The sequence below is a fragment of the Echinococcus granulosus genome, assembly GCF_000524195.1.
Source record: "Echinococcus granulosus chromosome Unknown EG_S00041, whole genome shotgun sequence".
NCBI lineage: Eukaryota > Metazoa > Platyhelminthes > Cestoda > Cyclophyllidea > Taeniidae > Echinococcus > Echinococcus granulosus.
In genome coordinates, this window is record NW_020170421.1 from 469,417 (window position 1) to 484,216 (window position 14,800).

Consider the following 14,800-nt stretch of genomic DNA (forward strand, 5'->3'; position numbering starts at 1 on the left):
TCCGACCCAACTCCTTCAAGGATCGTTCTCCTCAATCCCGAGGTGGAAATCTACCCCCCGATGGAGGCGACAACCATGTAAGCGCCTTTTTTTCACCTTCACCTATAACTGCTTTTTGCACCGATTAATTTGCGCACTTATCTCCACCTTAAACTTAGCGGTGGCGTTCTCATTCGTTGATGGATTACACGTCTTGTGGTGTTGGTTAAATGGGGAGGACTTTCTGAGCTCCAGGCTTCCACGCATTCACCACGATCGATACAGTTGAAAACGTCGCAGCTGGTGCTTTTTTGTTACTTCACAGGCAGGCAGGCGTGGTGTTGTGTGGTGTTTGGTTCTTAGGGGCGCGCTACCATTGGCCACAACAAATGCGTAGTTGATGTAACATATTACATTTATTGTCATAGTAAGGCCTCCCAATCATTCCCACTGAGTTGATCTCTGTCGAGGAGTACGACAGCTTAACGGGTTTCGAGGTTGTTGCGTGCGTGCAGTCTTGCTCTCCATCATTTGGCGTGTCGCAAAAAGGTGACACCGGTGGTGGTTCAATTTTCACCTGGCTGTTTATGGCCTCAGCCTCTTTCATCATCGTGGTTGTTGGTAGAACGGTGGTTTATGCAGGCAACATATATGCTTGCACATAATCACACCTGCGCATTCTAGTGCGTCTTCGTGACTCATACTGCGCTCCTGGCATGAGATCCACCCACAAACCCGATCACTTGCGTAGCAGTGTGTACGCATACGCTCGAAATACCACTGTTTCATTTTACAGCCTCAGAGCCAAAGCATAGGCTGTTTTTTTATCCTTTTCAATTCATCAAATACAATCGAAAGGTATCAACCGTGCCGATTGTTCGTTATATTCTGTTTCTTCAAAAATCTACCAAGTTGAGCTTTTTTACAGCGTTGCACTTCAATCCATGTGGACTGGCCCATCCTCCAAGTTTAACGGAAATCACCGGCAGTGGCCGGAGTTGGTTCAAAGGGAGCCAGTTAGGTTTTGGCTTGAGCTACTGGATCGTAAACACACATACAAGGCGCCTTTGAGAGCTAGGGTGGGTGGTGAGTGTGGTCGTGTCTTCCTTTCTCTTGCTCCCTCGCCCTCGTTCTACCACCTCTTACCCAGTCTGAATAAGCAAGTCCACCCGCCCATTAATCATTGCGAGAGTTGGGGCTGTAACAACAATAGTAGTAGTGTCCAGTTTTTCTCCACATACCTATACCCCTTCCGCCTCGCTTGTGCCCTCAGTCATATGACAACAACAGACCTTCTCCTCCTCTTTCGTGTGTGTGTGTGTGTGCCTAGCCTTCTTCCGTTACCTCCTCTAGAAGAAGTGGAGGAAGAGAAGGAGTAAGACGAGGCCTCCGCACGTTTGCCCGCAGAGGTATGATGAATTGCTGGCGGGTGAGAGGGGAAGAGAGAAACCTGGGTAGCGAGGAAGAAGAAGAGGCAGAAATGACATCCAAGAAAGGAAAAAGATGGCACGGTTGTACAAGTAGGCTGAGTGCGTGTGTGTGTGTATTACGCAGGGCATCTCACAAAACCACAATGTCGCAAGCCCGCGTGTGTACGTAAGTGTGCATGCACCAGTACACCGAAGTGTCATGATGTGTGCACTTGGTGTGCGTGTGTGTGCGTCGCTTGATGCGATAATTTATGAGACTGCTACCGCTGCCACCGCCGCCGCTATCGCTGTTACTACTACTGCTGCTGCTACAATGGCTCACACACACAACCAGCTTGCTTACATGGCTGGCTAGCGAAAGGGAAAAAACTGTGTCGGCAGGGGCGGACTGATGCGGCAAAGGCCTTGGAAGCTAGCACGGAGGTGGTGAAGTTGAAGAAGGTGGAGTGGGTGGGTAGATGCAATCCCGTGAGCCACGAAGCACACTGGCAGTAGCAGCAGAAGCACCAACAACGGCGGTGTAGGCGGCTGCGGCAGCGGTATGCACGCGCTTTATGCAAAAAACCGTCGACTGCTTTTTACGCGCCTTCCCGCCTGACACGTGCTTCTCTCTCTCTCTACCTCACTCTTTCTGTGTGTATGTAGGCACGAAAAACATTCCCCAACTGGGAGGCTAGGAGGGTATGAGTTGCCACATCGTAAACACAACCCTTCCCTCCCCTTTCTCCCCTTCGCTATATTACTGGTGGTATAATCGACCCACATACATACACGAGCGTGCGCATAATAGGTGCCAGTCTTGATGTAGCACCATTACATGGCTCATGTAGGCAGGTTGCCAGGACTTGTGTTATTTGTCTACCCGTTCTTATACCTGAGACCACCCTTTGCACGTGAGCATGCCGCGTGTATGCGCGTGTGTGTGATGTGCGTATGAAAGACGTTTTTATGTGAGGATTTGCCTGTGATCTGCACTGGGGTCGGAACTGGTGGTAGTGTTGACGCCAGCACACAGGCCTAGGCGATTGATTAATGTCTTCAGTGGCGTTGTGCGTAAAAGCGATTCTCCTCGCCGTGGGAGGGTCTTCTGCAGCATCCCGCGTGCCTTCTGTGTAGGGGGAGAACGTCGACTTCACTGGCAGAAAACACAAAACGTGAATTTACTCCAGTCTACCATTGCCACCAAGCCATATCATGGCTTTATTTGAACTACTGACGCGAGATTTAGGTGACAATACCGTCTTGTCTTTGTTTTGCAGATCCATGTTTTCACTACAGACGGATGCTGTCAATGCGCCAACGCATTCTAGCATTTTGATACGATATAATGGTTTGATTGGGTTTTGCTTCATTGAAAGGTTGCCTCGTTCATTTCCTGTTATGGGAACTCCCAGTAGATTTCTAAAACGCTCTTATCCCTATTGAGTGAATCTAGACTACCCCTTTAGATGACTGCTAACGTACATAAATTTTATGACTGACTGACAAATAGCAATCATGGAGTGGATCCCACATCACCAAACTCCTTTAACGTCACCGATTGAGTATGTTGTATCAAAACTAGTGTCTATTTTTACATGACAATGGGGACTACACACATGCACACACATTAACATCTCCTAGCAACTGCATGCGTCTCCTTGTCCTCCGTTAGTCCAAATCGACTGACTTTCCAGGAACGAATAGGTCTGGCGTATGTTAGGGTTTGGCACACCACTTGGTTACACAGCAAAGCTGAACCGGGAAATTCACAGTGTGCATGCCAAGGTATCACTTGTGTGCTTCACCCCTTTTCCACTGTCACTGTTGGATGCGAATGTCGCCGTCGACTTTCATCGTCTTGCGCGCGCATGCGTGCACATACACACACTGCTGCTGCTGCCGTTGCTGTTGCACTTCGCTTCGCCGAGGCCTAGCATACCGCACGCAGTGCGCTGCCTACTGTGTGTGTGGATGTGTGCGCGCGTGTGTGTGTTCCGCCTTTGGGACGAGTGCGGACGTGTGTGTCCCGGTGCGGGTACGTGGGTGCTTGAATGAATGGTACTCGCTCGGAGGGACAATGCGCGCAAGGGCGCACGTGCACACACACTGAAGCTCGAGAACACGAGGCTCGCCTACTATCTGGGTCACACGAACACACCAAGCTGCCTGTTTTATGCAATCCTAACTCTCTCTCTCCCCTGCTTCGGAACCTTGTACGTGATGTTGCGTTTGGCTAAGGTTGCCAAAGGTCTAATCGGGGACATGATCTCTTCACGTTGCCTTCCCTCCCTCCTCTCCCACGTTTGGGTTATCTCTCATGTCCAAGTTTGTTTTCCGTTGATTAACTAGTTTTCGCGGTAAGAATTTCGTCCGAAGTCCACGTCGACTCCTCTCTACGCATCGATCTTGGTACATTGATAACTGTGCTGTTTCTTTACTCTCTACGTAAGTCACTTTGGCGGTAGGTTTTAACCCTAAGGGATGTTGGCCTTTAAGTTGATCAATCCACTTCGATGATGGTCTGAGCTTCACAAGTCCGTGAAGAGTGGCAATACTATTGGCTACTAACCGGGCTGCCTTCTCAGCAGAGTATTAGCAACAGTAGCAGGAGTGGCAGGCAGGCAGGCAGGCAGGCGCATGTGAGCGGGAATGTGAGGAGGAGGAGGCGGAAGAGGGGGGACGGAAGCAGAAGATGGGGTGACTAATGTCTGCGGGAAGGCAATATGAACTCCCCTCTGACTCAGTTCATTCTACTTCCTTTTTCAGTGTTTGACGTTGAAGCGTTCTAGGGTTATACCTGACCGCCACAAGGTTTTGGAACTCATTGATTGTGTTGCGTAAAAATATCAAACCGATCAACCTTTAACGGCGATGTTGTTTGTGATTTGATAGTAGTCCATTTAGAGACGGGAGAAGTGTTCGATTTGAGATTTTATTAGCCCACAAAACAGAGGATAGGGAGAAGGAGGAAGAGGCATAGCGATCCAATTGGAGAGAAGTATGCAGCCTCTGACTATGTGTTGCTAGTCCGCGAAGGAATGAAGGAAGAAGGGAATGCGAGAGGAAAACACCGGCGCTAGTAGAACGAATATGGGGAAGAGGACAAGTACAAATAAGTCACCAGTGGGACAAAAAATAGCCCCAAAAAGTCCTGACAGCAGGCCTAACTTGCGTGTGCGCAGGAGCAGTAACATCATCATAAGCAGTGACAGCAGTAGATGTACAGCAAGAGGGGAGTGGAGGCGAGGCACAGTTGGCGGAGGCGACAGCAGGGCATTAGTCCACACATGGAGGCACGGGTCTATGCGCGAATAACCACCTCATCTGCTCACACACCCACAATTGAGCTTTCTGCCTCGGCTTGAGGCAACCAAAAAGGCCGTCTGATTTTTCGTAGGACGACAGATTTTATGCGTGGTGTGTGAGCCTGTTGTACCCCCCACCCCCGGTCTCCTCTTTTACTTCCTCCTCCCTCTTCTCATTAGCGCACTTACACGATGTGGGTTGGTTGGAGAGGAAGGTAGAAAGGCGAGGAGGCGGGGGCAGTAGCGATTCGGCGATGTGAATGATCACTGCTGGGGGGCGTACGAGCGCGCACGCGTGCGCTCCCACACGTGCTGTGACAGATTTGTGTTGGTGGGCTGTAGGCCACTGCTACAGCTGCCTCTTTTGCTGGAAGTGATGGTGGGTCTGGAAGCCTGCGCACACGCACATGCACCACACACGCGTACCACCCCACCAACCCTCCCGTCTGTCCGCAGGTGTTCGGCAGAGTGGTATCAGCAACAGTCGTCCCTCCACCACCCCCGCCATCACACTACCGTTCTCTATGCCCGCTGCAATGCAATCACTGTCGCGCAATCTCGCACACACACACTGCTACTGATGTTGCTGCGTGTTTGTGCGGTGCACCACTCCCCCTCTCCCAATTGCGTGTGGGTAGGCGATCCATCCCGCCGCTCACCAAACCCTCTTTGTTCCCTCCCATTGACTGTCTGCCTGTCCACCCGCCTCCCGTCTGATTGAGCGTTTAGAAGCTGAAAAGAAAAAAAGTCAGCTTCTCTTGCTCCCTTATTCTTAGTGGAAAGTCGGAAAAGAGTAACACATTGACCCACATCTTTCTCGAAACTATTTCTTTCTCCCAATAATTTCGAAGAAGAAAGGTGATTGCTAGCTCGGCGACGCTTTATTGTCCCCACTGCATCCATTAACTCTGCTTGACTAGCTCTAATTCCGCCCTCTTGTCTCATGGGACACACCATACTCAGGCGTAAAGTGGCAGAATGATTCATCGGTCTATCTGTGGGTTGATGGAACGGTTGGAGTGAGTCCTCTCGTTTCCTGGATTCCCTACTCCACTCCTTCCCATGTAGATAAAATAGAATTTATCTCACAGTGCTTTCGAATTATTTACCCAATTTCGAATGTTCTACTCATTGTCTAGACGAAAAGTGTCGTGATACTTAGAGGCATTTAGATTACTACGTTGTGGATCCAAGTTTCAACGTACAGAGACCGTAAATCTCTTGAATACACGCTTCTCATGAAAGTTTGGAACCTCGTTTCACATCCTCGCTTTATCATCAGCATGATCTGGATCGCAAACGTGATCGACCGCCTGATCATTCATCTTACTTGGAATCACCATGGGTCTGCATGAAGATCACGACGAATTCTGGTAGTCTAGACACTTGTTAGCTAAAAGATGCCTTTTTTCCAACTATTCCACTTTGAGTTTATTGTTTTGAAATATATTTCTTGGCGTGATAAACACTACTGCCTTGCGGATTATCGTAGAGTTGACCCAAATATCTGACGACGTTGCTTTCATGTTACCGTTTGTCTCTCGTATTTCCTCCCATGCGTGGATCAGTGTGTTTTGTTTTCTTTTCCGTCCTCATTGCTTTACTCAGAAGGCAGTAGAGGCGGGGTCTTGCGTCTTCTTTGAGCACTTAGCCGTCGTAATTTATTGGGAGTGGAAAAAAGAGCGCTTTACTGCCTCTACGAACGGGCCGGTGACTGTGGTGTGAGTTTTTGTCTAGTGGTACATAAGCAGATCCAAAAAAATGCGGATTTTCGGATCTGAGAGAGGTACAAAGCGGAGGAGTGAGAGATGGGACGGACGTGGTTGTGGAGACTAGGCGACAGGAGGCGAGAGCGTGTGTGGAGACGACGTTGTCGTGCTGAGTCACATGCCTGCCCGCTGCCTGTCTGCCTGGTTGCCTGCCGTTTTTTCAAGACTCGGCGCCACTGCCTTCTGCCGCTGCTGCTATAGCCTCTGCCATCACTGCTTTTGCTTCTCACGAGTCGTAGTGTTACGTGGCGGGATGATGGGAGTATGTAGTGTGAGACATTGATCTGATCAGTCACCACCGCATCTACTTAAATCAAATTTTCTCTCTCGTACCTCTCCCCATCGTTTTTTCCTCTTCCGTCTCTAGACGTTACTTGTACGAGAAACGCAGGCGGTTCTAGTCGATGTTTTACTCCATCAGACTCGAATTGAGCGAGGGTCCAGTCGCAAAAGAGTGTAGATTTTTTGTAGGATAATTTATTGTTGCCTGGCGATCTCAATTTATGCTTGTAGGGAACCTTATATCTCGACTTCTAGAGCGAGAGAGAATGCGAGAATTTAGCATGTGACTTACGAAGCTAACTCCCAAGCGATCCCCTCTGGTCAGTGAGACTGTGAATCCTCCTCCCAAACATTCGTTCAGCGTTTACACATTGGCATGAGGCTGGGTTAGGTGTGCTTTTATATAATAGGTTTTAGTAACTTGGAGTGGAATTAGTGTGCATATGTATGGACGAGTGATTCAACCAACCTTACCTCATCGGCAAAAACATTACCACCCTCATTACTACCATCATCCTTGATTTTTTCTCTTCTTCAACCTTCTTGTTCGCGCCTGACAAGCCCTGGACTGAACCAATCAACGCTCAGTATTGACGTTTTCCTCTCGTAGTCGTCGTGGTTCTTCCGTTCTTTCTCTCCCACTCCCTCTCTCTCTTGCGCTCTCCCGCCACCACCGCCCCCCTTCTCTCACCTCCCCATGACCACCCACCTACCCATCCAACCACCCAGGCGCGACTAACGCGCACACACATCCGCACGCCCACCGTCTGTGTGTGCGCTGTGTATGTACGCGCGCGTGAAGGGGCACACGTTCGCCTCGCTTGCGTGCGTGCGTACGTGTTACATTCTGCTCTACTTGGGTGGGCTGTCCATACGCACACACTCTAGCTGGATGAGTGGTAGCAATGGCGCTTCTTTCACTTAGCTTTCATCCGTCCGTCTGTTTTTCCTTCCATCCATCCACTCAATCCCCTTTATGCATGCGTGCACGTACGTGCGCAGTGTCATGGCCAATCGATTTTCCAATGCATTGAAGTGATGGACACGCACGGCACGCTAGTGTCCATCACCATCGCGGTGTGTGTGTGTGTGTGTGTGCGTGTGTGCGAATGGGGGTTGGCGTCTTTTTTTCCTGCAAAAAAAGCATCTTCACTCTTATATACGATTTATGTACTGTCATCGGTTCGTGAATTTGATCAAGGTTGCTTCTTTTTGCCCCCAGCCCTTGCCATTTGGGACACAGTTGTTTGGTAAATCGAACTGGCTATCAAAAAAGATTTTAGCTTAAGATTTTCCTACTTTGAAAACCCAGATTCCAGTATTTACATTTACTTCGTGGTCAGGTGTTGCTTTACTAGAACCTGTTGCGATTATTCCTCGGACAAAGTGTCTAAAAGTGAGATGGCTGCAAGTTTAGAGCAAATGCTTTTTTCTTTCCATCAACCAATGAATTTTTTGCTTTATCTCCATTTAAGAATTGGTCTTTTCGTCCTGAGAATTGTGTCATTCTTGGTGTCATCCGATTCCTGCCTTACGAACGCTTACATTACCTGTTCATCGTCAAGTCTTGGCACTTTGGAGAGAAAAGGCAAAACAATTCATTAAATGCTATACTGTTTTTAGTGTAAAAGTGTTTACCTAAAATACCTCAAAATTTGACACGCCTTTTTTGCATTTTCAAAGAAAAGAGAAGCGTTTTAAAAGGAGTATCATAGTTTCCGAGCCTCCTAAGTAAGTTTCGCAGTGCTATGCGCAGTCAAACAGACTGTGAGGGAAAGATGCGCTATAAACCCCCCAATGACCTGAGCAATTATCTAGTAGTCAAGATCGTTAGATGACGTCATGCCGCCGTGTCACCAAAGTTCTTCCACCCCCTCCACCTCCGCCTCCCACTCCCTTGCCCCACCCATCTTTGGACCACGTAAGCTATTTCATATGTGCGTGTGTGGAGGTATATGCCTATGATTAGCGTCTGCTTCTGGTGTGCTTGCCTTCGCTGAAGGTGCAGCTAGATAGTAAGCGCTTGTGTGATACCTTGTCGTGGCTGACAGCTCGGAGATGCACATGCCTGTCTCACCCCGTGTCAGTCATCGCAACCATCAGTAGTAGCGTTGCTTTCCTATCCATCACATCTCCCCCTCGCCCTCCTTCACTTTTCCCTGCCTTGCCAAACTCTTCACACTATCACATAGACGCAAACACACACAGCTGTTGCAGAGTCATGATTTCTCTCTCGTAGAATCTTGGTGCTTTGGGGAAGGCACAACAAATTCTCGTTGGGAATAGCCCACATAATTCGGTTCTAATCAACTTAATTTTGTTAGATTAACTAAACTGAACCAACGTAGCTGCTTCTGCTTTTACAAAACGATGGGGGAAAGGTATCCAACTTTGCCGTTGACTGAAAAACATCGATCCTGAGAGATATGATGTGGAAATATGGTTGATGAGATGAGGTAGTTGCCTGTGCGTTTCGTGTTGCCTTCCTTTCGAAGTCGTTACTGTCATTCATTCCATCGCACGCACGAGCCTACTGGCTGCCTGTCAATTGCCTCTCAGGCGTGCAGGTGCGCATCTCCCACCTACACTCCCACACCATAGACTTTCCCCTTCTCATTCCCCTCTCCCACGAGGATCATTCCGATCGTGAGCGCATTCTCTCCCTTCAACTGCTCATCATTATTCCCCTTTCCTCAGCCTGATGGTTGATTGATTGACTGGCTGACAGATTTTGCCTTCGTCGACATTACAAACAGAGTAGCATTGTTTTTCGTCGACTGGCATTCGCGCAAACCATCGCAGTTCTCATCACTCCAGTCACGCACGCGCTCACTTTCTCGCTCCCCCACAAACCTGCAGTGGTCACCATCTTGGCATCACGCGTTTTATTCAAGAGTGACGGGGGTGCTGTGGTTTGATTAAAAAGCACGTGCTTTGTGCTTGATGTATAATTTTTATTATGTCTAGCCCTCTTTTCCTTCCGATGTTGTTGCCGTTTATCCTTCTCTTACCCCTTTTACACTTATGCCACCCCTAGCCAGAAACCACTTCTCCCAATCCTTGTTAGAGGTACTCATGCGAGACAGAGGTTCTCGCAAAACCAATAAAGTGGAAGTTGGGGTTTCTGCTTTGCACCGGCTATATTTCATCTCTAGTGGTAACGACCAACTTCTCGCCTAATTGTCAGGACGCTTTTATCAGCTACTATTTTGAAGCATCCGGATCGTATTGGAGGTCTGCTAAGTGTCTCCTTTTCCACCTCTTTCATTGCCTTATCATCTCCTTTTTTGTGTGATCTGGGATCTTTGTATTTGGATCGCGATGCTGGTTATTTTTATATATACACGAAAGGGTCTTATTGATAGGATATTTGCATGTTGGAGACCAGACTTCTCCTCTCGGCTTTTCAAGTTCACGACTGGACTTTTTTGGAGTCAACAAAGGTCCTAAAAATCTACCTTTTGATTGTCGACAGCATTTAGATCCAACAGCCTTGTGTTCAATTATATAATCATTCTGGAACTAGTGGCCTTTCGATACACCGGAGTACCCTACTCCATGCCACGAAACTTGTTCAACTTGTGTGTTTACTAAGAATAGGTCACATTATACCTTTTGAGATAGACGCTTTTAAAGCGTGCGCCTGACTTGGACTGTTTTGAATACATAGTAGTGGTGTCGGTAGGCCAGATGACTACCCATCCCCTTTAATAATTTCAGGCCCCTAACGACTCTCCTATATACCCCGCGGCTCTGACGCACCGACAGGTCTCCTACGGAGAAGGCGATGGAGGCAACGGCGGTGGTCTTTTTACCCGCAATGCGGCTGCCACCACCTCGGTCTCTGCTTACGGCGCCAACGGGGACTACTACCAGCAGCTGCAGGCCCATGCGGCTAACACTCGCCAACTCCTCGCCGATGGCGCTTTCAATGCTGCATACTCCCAAGGTGGCGGCGGTGGTGGTGAGTCCGAAAGCATAGATACTCTTTTAATGTGCACTACTGTTGATTGAGAATGTGCTAAAGTTGCATCGAATTGGGGAACCATTTATGGCGCGTCCCCTCCGGATTTTCCCAACTCATGGAACACCTGTCTATGTAAGGGCCGTGATGGGTCTGTACTGGCAACCAGACTGAGTTTAATGTACGAGTTTTTAGATATGGAATGAATGAAAAGCCCAAATTTTCCTATCCAGACATCTTACATCATGTGGTAGTTACTATAGTCAAAATGAAAGCTTGCATATCATTTGTAGCAATCGAGTCAATTAGAGGTGAAACTTTGGAATATTGTTTTGTGGACAGTTTTTTTAATTTATAGTCAAACCGTAGCAAAGTTTACTTATCATTTTACTGGCTGCCTTGGGAGTGGTTGATCAACGTTGAAAGTGCTGCCGGTGTAAATTTGCATCTGTGGCCGGTGATTTTTGGCTTAATGAACAGCCCGCGCATACAAACACCCATCCAGGTACACCCAAGCAGGCATAAAGCCACGAAAGCAAAAAATCCGGCAAAGTGGGGCACATACACACACAGAGAGAAGGGAAGTGTGTGCTTTGGCAGGGGCGGTGTGTGTGTGTGTCACGTGTTTTGTAACAGCGTCTGCTTCGCCTCTACACCGCCTCCTCGACCCCTTCCCTGTGTGTGTGTGCGTGCGTGCGTCAGCTTTCTGTCGCGTGTGTGGCGATGCACGCACAACATTTATGCGCGGACGCGGTTGCGTGCACACCCACAGTGCACCCAGTCCACTTCCGGTGGCGTGATGGTGGTGGTGCATATCTGTGTACTCATCCATTCGTCGTCTGTCTGTCCCAAGCGCGCACCCATGCATGCGTGCACAGGGTAGACGGACAGGTAAGGGGTGGGTTGTCCAGCCGGCCAGGCAGTCAGCTAGCGGCGACTTGCATATGTGCGTGTACGTGGGTGTGTGTGCGGTTAGTCTGTCCTCACCGTGACAGAGAGGGAGGTGAAGGGGAGATAGGGTGAGCCAGGGCGATAAATCATTCATGCGCGCTCGCGAGAGGAGATGATGCGTCGCCGTCTTCGTCGTCGTCGTCGTCGACACCGCTGCCGCCCAAGGCCCACAAATAGTTGTGAGGGTGGCGGTGGCAGAGGTGGTGGCGGCGGCTAACCTGGCCTGCACGTTCACACCAGTCTTTCATCTCTCGCATTATACTGTCGTCTGAAGAAGATGGGAGGCAACATCAGCAACGTAATACCTCTCAGGCATAGGCAAAGTAGTTGACTTTGACTGAGATACGGCATTCCTAGTTTTTCCTCCAATGTTCAATGGGACGCAGAAAAATGCGAAAATTGATCTCAGCTATGTTCCAACTGATTTCCAGTTGCTGAATATCCTCAATTTACCCTAGTCGTCCATGTTATTGGCCTCGTCAACAAGAGGATGTGCGATGCCGCCTGGTTTTTTCTAGTATAGTCTACAGGTCTTATAAAACGAATCGTGCTTATGAACCTCGAGACTCGATGCCATTGTTCACTGGTTCAGCCAATGTTTATATTGTTGGCTTAGAAGGTCGTAGAATTGGGCGTTTTAGATTACCTTAGTTGTGCCAACTTTACTGGAATGAAAACTTGAATAAGGTGTGCAAAGCAATGCCAATTTTATGACATGGTTCTATCTGCAGAGCCTTCGACATTTAAAACGCAACCAATCATTGTGTTTTCTTTTTACTAACAGTTATTACTTTCCTACTAAAACTACTCGAACTCTGGTCGGTTTCTTGTATTTAAAAAGGGTTAGTGCTATGTAAGTTTTACTTCTAGTTCTTTACGTACGCATGCAGTCCTCCACAGTGCGCTTTTTGTGGCCCACTGTTGCCTCATTCTAGATTTAGCTTGATGCAGGCTACCAGCGGAAACGCAACATCGATTGAAGATAAGCACATGACTCTCTCTCTCTTTCGCGTCGAAGGACGCACAGTTACTGAATACCACGCAATGCTTCAGGCGTGTTTCCTTTTGCCGCAAAGGCAGTCAGCCAACCAGCCATGGGTTAAAAATAGCGGCAGCCACACAGCTCTTGCTTGCCTTCCCTCATGCTGTGTTGTGTGTACGTTCGTTCGTCCATCCTTCCGTCCATTTGTCGCTCCTTCCTTCCTCCCCCCTCCGTCCCCTCCCCTTCTCTTCCTCTTCTTCGTCCCGCCACCACCACCATCCCCTCTTTCTTGTCTCCTCCTTCGCAAAACCCTAGCATGAGAGGGGGCTAAGACTTTACTGGGATTGTCGGGTGTGTGCATAAGGCTAAAGGTTGGTTTACCCAGTGCACAAAGGAGTGAAAATTGATGCGGAGTTTGTGTTGATTTCAAGCCACTTGTCTGCCACCCTTCGAATCGCTTGGCAGCTATCTAGGTGGAATGGGGATTGGATCGTGGTTTCAATTTGATTCTGTTGCTCCCCTTAAAGAGGATGCACAGTTTTTAAAAGCTGATAAAGATGGGAACGGCTGGTAATGAAGCTTTCACCGAATCGTTTGTTGTTCACGTGGTCGAAGAGACTTTTGTAAATGCTGAAACAAGGATGAAAGTGTGTGCGCACGAATGGTCGTGAAAGCGTACCTAGTTACGGTGCATTATAGTTTTAATCTAGCGTTAGAAGAGATTCTATGCATTATATCCACAAGGTCACATGAATTTCTGTGTACAAATGCGTGTGTAGCCACCTAAACCCATACAAAAGTTCGCAACCCAGGCGACCTAACCTCGTATTATCACGGTAAGGTTATTTCGTACTGTGCGTATGTGTTGGTTATGCTAAAGCTACATATCACCATATTGCTCGAGTTGGATCTAGAGCGCTTTTTTTCACAAAGTTTTGAATCGCTAAGCGCACAAATGAAATGGAGTTTTATTAAAATGGATGAGTTAATTTGAAGGCCTTGAAATTTAACGCACTGACATAGCTTAAGCACACCAAAAGCCATGCTAACAGACGGAACGAATGTTTGACACGAAGTTTTCACCTCATTCGACAAAGGAGACATAGGGACACATCCGAAACTGTGCCAAAACACGGTCAACCATGAGGTGAATGCGGAGAGAATTTACTTATTGCTTAACAAGCTGTGATTTAACCGCTGTGTTTCAGGCTCGAATATCCATTCATACGCGGGTGGTGGCGGAACAGGATCAGGCGGGCAGCTAGATCTCTCCGTGTCAACTGGAAGTCGATCCTTCCAGCAGCAGCAGCAGCAGCAGCACCAACACCAGCCCTCGAATTCTCCCTACGGTCTGGACTCTGGGGTAGCACGATTCGGTAGCGGCGGGGGGTATGAAGAAGGTGATCCCGCACCACCGCACACCTACTACAACACAAATCCGCGCTCCGGCGCGGCTCTACCTCCGCCCTTGGGCATGTACGAGCAAAATTATCGCAACTGTTACCAAAATAACGCTTCAATGACTGCCGCGGCCGTCGCTGCAGCTGCCTACAACTACCACTACCAACAACAACAATTGCAGCAGCAACAACAGCAGCAGGAAGCAGATTCATCCTATGATCGAGCGCCCTACGACTACGGGCGCAACCGGTACTTGTTTTGACAGATCTGAGTGGAAATATGCGTGTGCGTGGGAATGAGAGAGGGAGTCGCAACTGCAACTTAGTGTACATTACTTTGGTGTAGTTCGTCACTCAGATGTGCAATATGCTGACAAGACAGACAGACAAGCTCCCTACATAGTCCCTCACTCTCCTTCCACTCTCCCTCCTCCCATGTATAGTGCATGCTTTAACCGGATATTGCCGAATACCAGAAGCCTACCAACTTTACTCCCATCCCGAAATACACAATCTCCCCCTGCCCGACCCCCTCTCTCGCTCACCTGTTCTCGGCTTCCGTTCCGTATTGCTACTGCTACCGACAGAGTGGCTTTACAGTCTATCCTCACTACGTGTGTGTGTGTGTGGACGTATCTGTGTGCATGCGTAAGATTGCGTGCGTGTATAAAGCAGTATATTAAAGACGATAGAGCTAATACTTCAACTACTTCTACTACGATCGCACAGGTGTGATGTTGTGTGCATTTCCGCTGA

General features: G+C 48.5%; 1 protein-coding gene across 1 annotated transcript; it reads left to right on the top strand. All coding sequences in view use genetic code 11, as the record gives it.

Annotated features, from left to right (window-relative positions):
• Positions 1-4,609: 4,609 nt before the first annotated feature.
• On the top strand, positions 4,610-14,307 carry EGR_05530 (hypothetical protein; the record flags this gene model as incomplete). The annotated part of the gene is made up of 3 exons (XM_024494779.1): positions 4,610-4,690; positions 10,468-10,711; positions 13,853-14,307. The coding sequence occupies 3 exons, from the start codon at positions 4,610-4,612 to the stop codon at positions 14,305-14,307; spliced, it is 780 nt and encodes a 259-aa protein (XP_024350827.1).
• Positions 14,308-14,800: the final 493 nt, after the last annotated feature.